This window comes from Myodes glareolus, chromosome 6 (genome assembly GCF_982192425.1).
Source record: "Myodes glareolus chromosome 6, mMyoGla1.1, whole genome shotgun sequence".
NCBI lineage: Eukaryota > Metazoa > Chordata > Mammalia > Rodentia > Cricetidae > Myodes > Myodes glareolus.
The window spans coordinates 1,037,836-1,049,173 of NC_142031.1; the positions used below are offsets into that span (position 1 = coordinate 1,037,836).

Here is an 11,338-nt window from a genome sequence, read left to right on the forward strand (position 1 = left end):
AAGCATGAGGATTTTATTAATTCTATCATGACAGGGTCCCTCAGCATTCGGGAAGCCGAGAGACCCCAACAGTCTACTTTTAAAGGAGAAGGCCCCATAGAAACAAGAGGGGTTGTTCCTTGACAATTATGATTGACTTGTTTGAAAAGGGCTAATACCAATAATTGACTGGAGAGCTATTGTCAGATCAGATGAGGTAAGAGGTCATTTTGACCCCGTTTTCCAGGGGACTGAGTCAAAACATACATGTATGGGTAATTGTTCAGGAACTGAGTATGTGCGTGTGTAGCTGTTAGGTCCTTGGTTCCCAGGGGAGGAGGGGAAGCACTAAGGCATGGAGGCTGAGAGGGTTTGGAATTGTCAAAAATGGCTTCAGAATTGTCTTAAAGTCTTACAATACCTGGTCTAGCTCTGGAGTTTTCACACAGCCCCTAGGCATTCCTTTGACTTACAGATACCTTTTGTTGTCGTATGTGAATCTTGACTGAGAGTTTCCCACGGATACAAAGCCTATGCCAAACCCTGAAAACCGTGGTACCTCATGAAGCAGGTGTCTGCACTTGACATTGTATTGTCGTTGGTGAACTTCTATCAGTTTGTTTTCAGATATGGAAATCTTCTAGCTAAAGTGTAAGTACAGGAAAATAAAGGTGCAGGGAGGAGAAAGGAAGGAGTTGCAGTCCACGGAGACTGAGACCCTGCTACTGCAGAGGCTACGTTCATTCTTGTGTGTCTCCGAGTCTTCATTTCTTGGACCTGTGTAAACTCACCCCCGCCCCCGGCCCAAATATTCGCAACACTTCACACTAAATTGTAGATTTCACTAAAATGCACGGATTTTCTCCAGAATGAAATAGAAACAAGGACATGGATTTGCCTGTGTCTGAATATTTGTGACAATAGATCTGTAGGCACGGAAAGGAAGTTAAGAAACTCAGAAGCCTAGTGGTTGGGGCACCATCCTCATTGATAGCGAAGTCGGCCATCATGGTTCTTCATGTTTCTGAGAAGAAAAAGTTTGAGAATCTGTTGAGAGATAAAGCCCACCAGAGACCATCACACTTGTAGGACCCAGTCTTCCCTTACTCCCTGGGGTGCGTCTCCAGGACAGTTCTGGTCAGCCAGCTAAAGCTTCCTGCTAGTCCCTGGGCTCACTCTGCCATAGCCTGGTGATTTAGCTGTAGGGCCTTGCTTCATCTTTGGTTTGGTAATTTCCCACCTGCCTGGGAGAAGTTCCCAAGGCGCCAGTTTCCCCACTGCCTGGAAAGGAATTCCTACTGCGCCAGGTTCCTCCCGGCTGGGAAGGAATTCCTTTATTGGGGCCCTAGTACATTAGCTCTACAAAAGGTGAATAAAGTGGCATTCAGCTCCTGACGAATGACCCAGGTCTCGTGTGTGTGTGTGTGTGTGTGTGTGTGTGTGTGTGTTTCTCTTTCAATCTCCAGGCCTTTGCCCTGACTTGTGATCGGTATGGAGGCACGCGAACCGTACAGAGAGGGTAACGCAGAATCGGGTGTTACACACACTAACACTATTAGTGACAAAACGAATGTCTTTATTGTTGCTCAGGGGCTGCACAGAGAACTTTCCCAAATCATGTAGCCTTGAGCCTTACAGCTCTTTGTCTTTTATGTACAAAACACATATCTTGGTTAGCACATTCCAGTTAGCAAGAAGCAGAACTACAGAAACCAAAAAGCAAGATTAATACATTTAGGGACTTTTTCTTGGGGACTTTTCTGGAACTATGGACCACGTCTTCATTTCTATTTTGGTAGGTGTCAGGGCCCATGTGCGAGGTTTAAGGGCAGAATGGTGTCTAACACACCATCTGTCGGTGCTAAAGTTTGGGAATCTGTTAAAACCAGGTGCTAAAAATCCTTAAGGGCCTCTCTGATATGGTCAAGGGGACAGTATAAAGAATCATGTGAGCCAGGTGATAATGCATACCTTTAATCCCAATACTTTAACCCAGAACAGCCAGGGCTACACAGAGAAACCCTAAAAAACCTAAGAGAAAAAAGGAAGAAGCATTCATTTGTTTTGTAGGACTTGGGGGTTTGAGGGATGAATGAAGACACATTGCCCTCGTTCACAATATTTACTATTTTAAAATCCTGTTGCTAGGAGTGGCGTTCCTTTTTGATTGTTTGTTTTGTTTTGGGCTCTTGGTTGTTTTTTTGTTTAGTTTTGTTTTGTTTCTGGTATTTTGAGACAGTCTCACTGTATAGCTCTGCCCTGGAACTCCCTATGTAGATCAGGCTGACCTGAAATTCACAGAGATCTGCCTGTCTCTGCCTCCCAAGTGCTGGAATTAAAGGCGTGTGCCACTGTCTTGACACCAACCTCTCCCCTCTCTGCTCTGTCTTGGAACTTAATGGCTGAGCAGCTACATACCTGCTCATCCCATGCCTTTTTCTGTGGTGCACAAGCTGCTCCCATCCGTTGTCTCTTTAGTAGACACCTGCCCTGCTTGCCAAGCTCTATCTCAGTCACCTTAGTCACTGATTGAGTAGAACTGATGCCCCTTCTTTCAGAAAGCCTTCCCCTCCTGCTTCCTTCCTCCACTGTCCTTTGTCTGCCCCCAACACCACACCACATTCAACTTGCCCATATGTTTCTGAATGTTCTTTTTGGATCTATATGCTCTGCTTATAGATTCTGAGCCTTAAAGGAGTTCATATATAAATACATACATATATACATACACACACATACATACATGAAACCTAGGGCCTTATACATGCTGAACAAGAGTTCTGCCATCGATCTGCATCCCATCTTCTACTATGCATAGACCTGTCCCAATCTGGGTAGGATGGTACATGCCTATACTCTCAGTATTTAGGTTGTGGGCACAGTAGAATCAGTTCAGGATTAATCTCAGCTACAAAGAGTTTGAGGCCAGTCTAGGTTACTTGATCTCTATCCCTAAAGAAAGCAAAACAAAAGCTACTGTCTCTTCACAGGTCTTCACCTGAGTGCTCCCAGATCGTACTGAAGGCGAGGGCTGAAGTGACATCACAGCCCGGGGCACATTGGGTACTCAACCCACTGAGACTGTGGTGTTGGACTTCGTCACTGTCTCAAAGTATGATGTGGGAAACCTAACCTGAAAAACTGTGTGTGGGTGTGTGTGTGGGGGAGTTGCCTGCATGCATGTCTATGTATGTATGACTGGAGCCCCCGGAAGCCTGAAGAGAACATCAGAATCCCTGAGACTATCATTACAGATGGTTGTGAGCCACCACATGGGCGCTGGAAATCCAACCCAGATCTTCTGGAATAGCAACTATTGTTCTTAAATGCTGAGCCAATTCTCCAAACCGAGGACAGTTGTTTTTTGTTTTTTGTTTTAATTAAGACAGGGTCTCTCTATGTAGCCCTGGCTGGTGTGGAACTCACTATGCAGACCAGGTTGGCCTCAAACCCCCAAGTGCTGGGATTAAAATGCTACCATGTTTGGCTAGGACAATGTTTTACAACCAGAATAAGACAAATACCTAGTAAATCACAAATATAGCATTTAAGTAAAAAAAAAAACAAAACTTTGTTATCTTTCTAGATATATGACTATACCTGTGAAATCAACAAAACACGTTTTCCTTCATACCACTTTGTAATCTTTCCTGCCTTACCCTCTTCTAACACTCAGTCATCTCCCCAGGCAACTCACTACTACTCAGACAGCAGTAACAGTGTTTCCTCTTACTATAATCTGCGTATTTTAGAGTTACAAAGTATCATGTAGTCCAGGCTGGCATCAAAATCCATGCATAGGAGCCGGGTGGTGGTGGAGCATGCCTTCAATCCCAGCACTCGGGAGGCAGAGGCAGGTGGATCTCTGTTAGTTTGAGGCCAGCCTGGTCTACAAGAGCTGGTGCCAGGACAGCTAGGGCTGTTACACAGAGAAACCCTGTCTCAAAAACAAACAAACAAACAAACAAAAGAGTCGACATAAATGTGATAATTACTTTGAGTTCCTGACCCTCTCCCTCACATCACCAGTGCCTATCTTTAATTTTTATTTATTTTGGAGACAGGGTTTTTCTATGTAACCCTGGCAGTCTTGGAACTTGCTCAGCATCACAAGTGTTGAGATTAAAGGCACATGCCACCATGCCGAGTTTCCTTACTGCCATGTTGCTTTCTATTGTTTAAACATAGCGCATTTTGTTCAGTCACCTGCAGATGGGTATTTGAGCTGTCTCGGCTCTAGTCTCGGGCTATTACAGATACCTCATATGAGTGAACAATTCGTACAAATACTTTCATTTTGCTTGAGTTAATACCTGCAGATAGAGTAGAGTAGGGGTTTTCTTTTTTTCTTTCCTTTTTTTTTTCCTTTAGAGTTTTTATGGCAGGGTCTCACTGTGCAGCCGAAGCTAGCTTCAAATTTGTAATCCTCCTGTCTCACCCTCCTGAGTGCTGGAATTACAGGCATGTGCCACCATGCCCAGCCTGTGTGTGTGTGTGTGTGTATGCATGCATGCATGCCTGCACGCACTCACGCAAACTCTTCACATTTGGGTGAAGAAAATGTCAAGGGGCCAGGTATTGTGGCACATGGCCTTTAGTCCCAGCATTCTGGAGGCAGAGGCAGGGGGAAATCTCTGTCAGTTCTAGTCTCTCTATCTAGCAAGTTCCAGCACAGCTATGACTTCACAGTGAGATTTGTCTCAACAATAAATAAATAAACAAAGAAATAAAAGAAGAAAGGAAGGGAAGAAGAAAAACTGCTGAGAGCATGAGGACACAGCTTCAGTGGAAGAAGCACTTGACCAACACGTAGAAGGACCTTAATTTAATTCCCAGCATAGACAGGGCCTTATCTGTAATCCTGGCTGGTTAAAGCAATCCTCTTGCCTCAGCCTACAAAGTGATGAAGTCATGTGACTATTCCACCATGTTTGGCAATAGGCAGAGATGTATGTTGTTTTTGTTTTTGTTGTTTGAGACAGGGTTTCTCTGTAGCTTTGGAGTCTGTCCTGTAACTAGCTCTTGGAGACCAGACTGACCTCAAATTCTCAGAGATCCATCTGCCTCTGCCTCCCAAGTGCTGGGATTAAAGGCGTGCACCACCACCACCTGGCTCATAGGCAGAGATTTAATTTTTTTTTTACATTCCTTTATTTTGTGTGTGTGCACATGGACCATGCACACGGAGGGGTCTGACAACAATCTCAGAAACTGGTGCACTTCCTTCACTGTGTGAATCCTAGGAATCAAATCAGATCATCGGGTTTGACAGGTCCTTTGCCTAGTGTGCCTTCTCACCAACCTGTGGTTTGGTTCTTAAGATAGTCTCAAATTGCCAAGGCTGGCCTTCTAATTCTCCTGATTCCACATTTCCAGCTTCTGGGCATATGTGTTTAAAACACCATACCTATCTTAAATTTTTTAATTTTTAAAGTTTATTAATTTGTTTTTTATGATACATGTTGTGTAAAATAGAAAAAATATGCTGGGCATGATTTTGTTGTTTTATTTTTGAGACAGAGTTTCTTTGCATAATAGCGTTGGCTGTCCTGGAACTTGCTTTGTAGACCATGCTGGCCTCGAACTCAGAGAGATCCACTGCCTCTGCCTCTCAAGTGCTGGGATTAAAAGCATGCACCACCACCGCCTGGCACTGGATGGGATTAATGGTAAACTATTCCTTGTAGAACAGAAAATCAGAGAAGCTGAAGGTATAACTAGAAACTTCAAAATTGAGATGGGGGATGAAATTCAGTTGGTAGAATGCTTACCTATACACAAAACATTAGATCTGATACCCAGCACTGTATAAGGTCATGTCTGGTGGCCCATCAATTACTTCAGCACCTGAGAGGTCAAGGAAGGAAGATAAAAGTTCAAGCTCATTCTTTTTTAAAATAGTTTTTTAAATGAATTTATTATTTATACAGTGTTCTGTCTGCATGCCAGAAGAGGGAACTCGATCAAATTACAGAGGGTTGCTGGGAATTGAACTCAGGACCTCTGGAAGAGCCGTCAGTTCTCCTAGACCTCTGAGCCATCTCTCCAGCCCCTTCAAGCTCATTCTTGACTAATGAGTTGGAAACTATCCAGGGCTACAAGAGACTGTCTCAAAAAAATAAAACAGGAGAGTTAGGGAGGGAGAGAGAGAGAGAAAAGAGGGAAGAGGAGGAAGAGAACTGTGAAGGCAGGCAGGAGCGGTGGTACGTACCTGCAATACTCAGGAGTTGAAGTCTCACACTTTAATCTCAGCAGCGGGGAGGCACTGGCTGCAGATCTCTGGGAGCTCAAGGCCAGCTTTGTCTACAGAGCAAGTTTCATGGCAGTCAGGACTACACACTGAAACCCTATCTCAAAAGCAAAATTTTCCTCAGTCACACTAGCCACATTTAAGTGCTCAAAATCCACACTGACTAGGAGGATGTCCTAAGCCCTTGTAACAGTGAGTGAGTGCTTCTGGTGGCTTCTGTGTGTAGCTCAGCATATGTAGGTTCTAGAAGAAGCTGGTCATTCCATAGAAACACTGACACTCCCCTCATGGGGGTTCAATTCATGCAAAGAAAATGGCTACGGATTATCCTGGTAGGCTAAGGTGGTCACATGCCATGACTGGGTTTTGGAGGGTAGGCAGAGCAGAGGGTTTCGTTTCCAGCAGAAGTGCAAAATGCCCCTAGGGGATCATACTGGAAATGTCAAGAGTTGGCCTGGGATATAGCTCTGTCTGGGGCATAATTGTGGGGAACCTGGACAATAATTAAATGGACGTAATTTATTTCTTTCCATTTGGCTGATCTAAAAGTTGGGGGGGGTGTTGTTGTTTCTCTTTCCCCCGGCCTTTAACACAACATATAGATGAGAATGACTTTTTTTTCTGGTTCTTTGAGACAGAGTTTCTCTGTGTGATATCCCTGGCTGTCCTGGAACTCACTTTGTGGACCAGGATGGTCAGGAACGCAGAGATCTGCACGCCTCTGGCCAATTTCCTGAATCAAGGACATGCACCTTCATGCCTATCTGACTCTGAGCAGCTTATCCTCCACTCTCCACGTCCTGAGTGCTGGGGTACAGATGTCTGCCATGGTTCCCAATTTATACAGTGCTGGAGATTGAGCCCAGAACCTTTTCACTGTTAGGAAAGCATTCTAAACCCTGAGCTACAGCTGAATCCTGTCGAGGGACTAAGGAGGTCTCATAGAATGTTAGCACCAGACTGTGCCCAGGGAGCTAGAAGCTGGACACTAAGGAACTGCAGATAGGGCACTTCCAGAATACCAACTTCTGCCCATGCTGGCTGAAGACACCAGAATTCACCTCATAAACAGCCCAGGTCCCCAAAGAACAGCAGCTGTGCCACAAACCCCTCCCATTTCTGTCCTGGCTGTCTAGACAGCCTGCTATGTCCTCCACCCCTCAGATGAGTGGAGGCACATCCCTACACCCCCAACCCTTCTCCCACCCCCTCAAGATGAGTCACTCATCCGAGCTGGCTCATCCCTGCCTGTGCTTTTGCTTTCTTCAGGGGTCACAGGAGCACAAGAGTCCCAAGGACATTCCAGGTGGGGAGAGTGAGTGACTCACACAGTAGCCCCACGTTGGAGAGGGTACCCCCTTCTGGAGCTGCCTAACTGCTGCTTGTCACAGTGCAAATGGCTCATCACTGCATGTTGAGGCTGTTTCGAATCACTGCCAGTCCCATCCCCCACCCCCATGCCCAGTACAGCTGACCAAGAAAGAGATGCTTTCCCAAGGTCTGAGGGTGGACAAACAAGCCATGGACACCTGTCCTTCTGCCAGAACTGTCAAATCATCATTTCAGTGAACACTGCCTAGGGCTGATCCCCAACCCATCGACACCAGGAAAAGTTCAGGGCCAGCCACTGGACTGATGCTTGAGAGGCCCTTGGAGGAGGAACTAAATCCACCCTCCCTTCCCTCACCCATCACCTTCCCTCCAGCATCCCAAATAAACACGCAAGACAGTGTTTTTGGTCTGAGAGTGATGGACATTTAGATGTTGGCAACTGACCAGTGCCTCGTGGGGAGCAGGCAGAGCAAAGACAGAGAGGTAGGGGACAGTGCTGCCAGCCAGGGCTCAGGTCATTGTGGTCGCTGGGGTGAGAGTGGAGGGAAAATAGCCAGGGTCAAGTCCAGTGCTCAGAGCCTTACCCGTTCCAGTGCCCAATATCATCAGATGGCTGGGTGACCTCAGCCAGGTGCCTGTGTGTGTCAGGAGGTAGGCAAGGCCAACCTCTGCCCATTCAGATGGAGGGGCAACGTCACTGGGGGCAGATCACAGGCTCTCCACCCTCTATTGTAAGAAGGACAGGGGGTGGTGAAGTGGCTCTGTGGCCACTGAGGTCTCAAGTTGGTTGAGGCTTGGGATCCAGACCACAATTAAGGGTCTGGTTGGACGAGGCTGGCAGCTTTCCTTAAAGCCCTCATGATCCCTTCAGCTGTCCTCCTAAACAGTCCCACCCCAACACACACACACACACACACACACACACACACACACACACACAACATCGGGAAAGTCCTAATCAAGGCAGTACAAGCGAAAGGAAAAGGGTGAATCCCCAGCCTCCTAAGGTGGAGGGCACTCACCCCTGGATGCAGCAGCTGGACATTGGGCCCAGTCTGCTGAGCTACATCATGGCTCTTGGCTTCTTGGACACCCACATAGGAAGACAAAACAGGACCTGTGATCCCCTGCCCCAGACTCCTGAAAATCTCGAAGATGGTGTGTCCTCAATGGGACTCTGGCCAGAAGCATGCATAAGCCAGCCAGTCTCAGGGCCACAAATCCCCATGGACAGCAGAGGGATGATGGGTGGTTCCTGCAGTGGGGCAGAGAAACTAAGGCACAAAGCTAACCTAAGCCCACTGGGTAAGGTGGGGTGGGTACAGGATCCAGAGGTCACTCCTCCCCATCTGCAAAGCACAAAGTGACCAGGCAACGATCACGACCGAGCTCTGACAATCTGGCACGGGAAGAAAGTTCAGGTTGATGATCCTGGGTGCCAGTGAGTGGCTCTTGACAGAGGGACTGTATATTCCAGCCGGCCCGAAAAGGCCTCTAGAGATGGGGAAGACCCCTGGACGCGGCTGACACTCTAGTCTGGGCCCCATGGCCAGTCTGAGGCCTGAGTCTGGAAAGCGGACATCCAGCTGGGGCTGGCAAGGTCGTGGATGATGACAAGGTCCCTGCATGGGCTAGTCTCCATTAGGCCCTCCATGGGCATCGTAAAGAGGGAGAGAGAATGAGAGGGAAGCAGGGAAAGGGCCTAGGATCTCAGCACATTTAGGCAGGTGGAACCCAGATGGGCGGGTCGCCTTGCGCTTCAGGACTGCCTGCGCAGACTGGGTCGCCGGAAGGTCGGGTGCATGAGGTTCTCGGTGATGTAGGCCACCAGCAGGCAGATGACCACCAGCATGACACAGATGGAGCCGCCCACCGCCGTCATGGCCACCACGATCTCCTGCATAGCTGCCGGTTCGGCGGTGAACTCCACGCACTCGGCGAGCTCTGGCTGGGTGGCGGCGAGCTCAGAGCGCAGCGGCAGCGGCTGCAGGCACAAGCGGTAGCGCACGCTATCGTGCACGTCGGGCAGCAGGTAGTCGCGGCAGGAGGCGCCCAACAGCACGCGATCGCACGGGAAGCGTGTGTAGGTGCCACGCCACGAGCAGTTCAACGCGAAGACTCGCACGCGGCGCGCCTCGGCCGGAGCCAGTCGCCACTGCAGCAACACGCTGCGGTTGCGCAGGACGTGGGCGCGCAGAGAACCACCCGCCGAGACCAGCGTCACGCAGCCCGGCGCCTGGCAGCGGAAGCCCCGAACGGGGCTGCGAAAGCATAGGCGCCCACCGCCCGCCTCGGGGCCCTCGGACAGCACCTTGTAGGGGCACCAGGGCGCGTCGGAAGCCGGCTCCCAGCCCGGGGGCGTCGGGACCACAGCGGCGCCGGAGGGCGGCGCGCAGGCGGCCAGCAGCAACAGCAGCGGCGGAGCGCGCATCCTGCGGCTGGGCCGGCGCTGCGGGGCGCGGGCTCGCGAGCGCACGGGGAGCGGCGGAGGGTCACGCGGGCCGCGCCGCCCCAGCCGCTCCCGCACCCGCCCCGCGCAGGGCCCTCAGCCGCCACGGGCTCCTACCCGCCCCACGCCCACGCCCAGTGCGCTCTCGGACCCAGCGGCAGAGGCGGGGCTGCCCCGCGTCCCCGCCCCCTTAACCCTCTCTGGACCGCACCCCACGGCGCGAGAGTCCACTTACCGTGGGCAGAGGATGCGCTCTAACCTAGGGACAGGCCCTGGCAACAGTCGATGAGGACCCCTGAGGGATGGTCCCTCTAGCTGATGCTGGCACCTCATGGCCAGCAAAGGGGTCCCGCCTGCTCTGACCGTGGGGGCTAGGCTCAAGGACTGAAATGTAACTTCACTCTGAGCTCCTGCATCTTTGGAACAGTTGGCATCTGCAAGGCTTTGGCTTGGTGGAAATTAACTGCACACCTGAAGAGAAGCTGCAGGTTGGATCGACCTTCTCTGTCCCATCGGTTTTCCTTCCCTTCTTTGGAGCATGAAGAGGGCCAGGACCAAAGAAAATACCCCGCAAAAAGCCCATCCTGCGTCATGCGGTGCAGGTCTATAGAATCCAAGCTGCTTAAGAGAGAGCCTACCCAGGCTACCAAATGAGTTCAAGGTCAAGCTGGGTAATTTAGTGAGATCCTCACAATGAAAACAAGATTAAAAATAAAACAAGCACCCTAGAGAGGTTACGGTGGCATAAACCTGTCATCCCAGTTCTTGGGAGGGTGGATCAGGAAGGTCAAGGCTTGACTACTTAGCGAACTTGAGAGAAGTCTCAAAAACGCGAAACAACCAGACAGAAAGAACTCACCTTGTCCTGTGGCTATGCTGCTTCACGGATGGAAGGGAAGAAAGATCACATTCCAGGATCACTGCAGTCGTACCCTAGCACAGGTCACCTGGCTAGGCCTGCCGACCTAACTAGGGGTGAAACCGGAACCCCCAGTGCTGAAAGCTCTGCTGTTGAGGAGCACTGTGTATTGAACAGGGAGGTGAGGAGGGTCTCCGCCATCCGTCCTATGGATTGCGACCCCCTGGTGACACCTTCGAGATAACCTTACCTGGGAAAGGAAAAGGAAAATATTCACTGGGTCCTGCCTCTTGTGTTATATATGATCCTACGATCCCACACACCCACAGAGCCCTTTCCTAGACTATGTCCTAGTCTCCCCAGTCTCATGGGCAGTAAGATGCAGGTCAGAAGTCTCCCACCCAGCCACAGAGCACCTCATCACTAACTTGGACAGACCCAGTCACAACACCAGGTCTCTCCCATTTGC

At 49.7% G+C, this 11,338-nt stretch overlaps 1 protein-coding gene across 6 annotated transcripts; it reads right to left on the minus strand.

Moving 5' to 3' along the window:
• Nucleotides 1-1,534: 1,534 nt before the first annotated feature.
• On the minus strand, nucleotides 1,535-10,194 carry Fndc10 (fibronectin type III domain containing 10). Of its 6 annotated transcripts, none has more exons than XM_085690200.2 (3): nucleotides 8,584-10,194; nucleotides 6,191-6,282; nucleotides 1,535-5,826 (listed from the first exon to the last, which is right to left on the minus strand). In XM_085690200.2, exon 1 carries the CDS (start codon nucleotides 9,990-9,992, stop codon nucleotides 9,321-9,323), a length of 672 nt encoding a protein of 223 aa, XP_085546326.2. In that variant the 5' UTR covers nucleotides 9,993-10,194; the 3' UTR covers nucleotides 1,535-5,826; nucleotides 6,191-6,282; nucleotides 8,584-9,320. The 6 variants fall into 6 exon arrangements, with proteins under 6 accessions (XP_085546326.2, XP_085546325.2, XP_085546324.2 ...); XM_085690199.2 differs by having other exon boundaries at nucleotides 1,535-6,084; XM_085690198.2 differs by having other exon boundaries at nucleotides 1,535-6,282.
• Between the last annotated feature and the right edge of the window lie 1,144 nt (nucleotides 10,195-11,338).

Coding starts and splice junctions, on each gene's coding strand:
- Fndc10 (XM_085690200.2), bottom strand. CDS start 9,992: ATGCGCGCTCCGCCGCTGCTGTTGCTGCTGGCCGCCTGCGCGCCGCCC.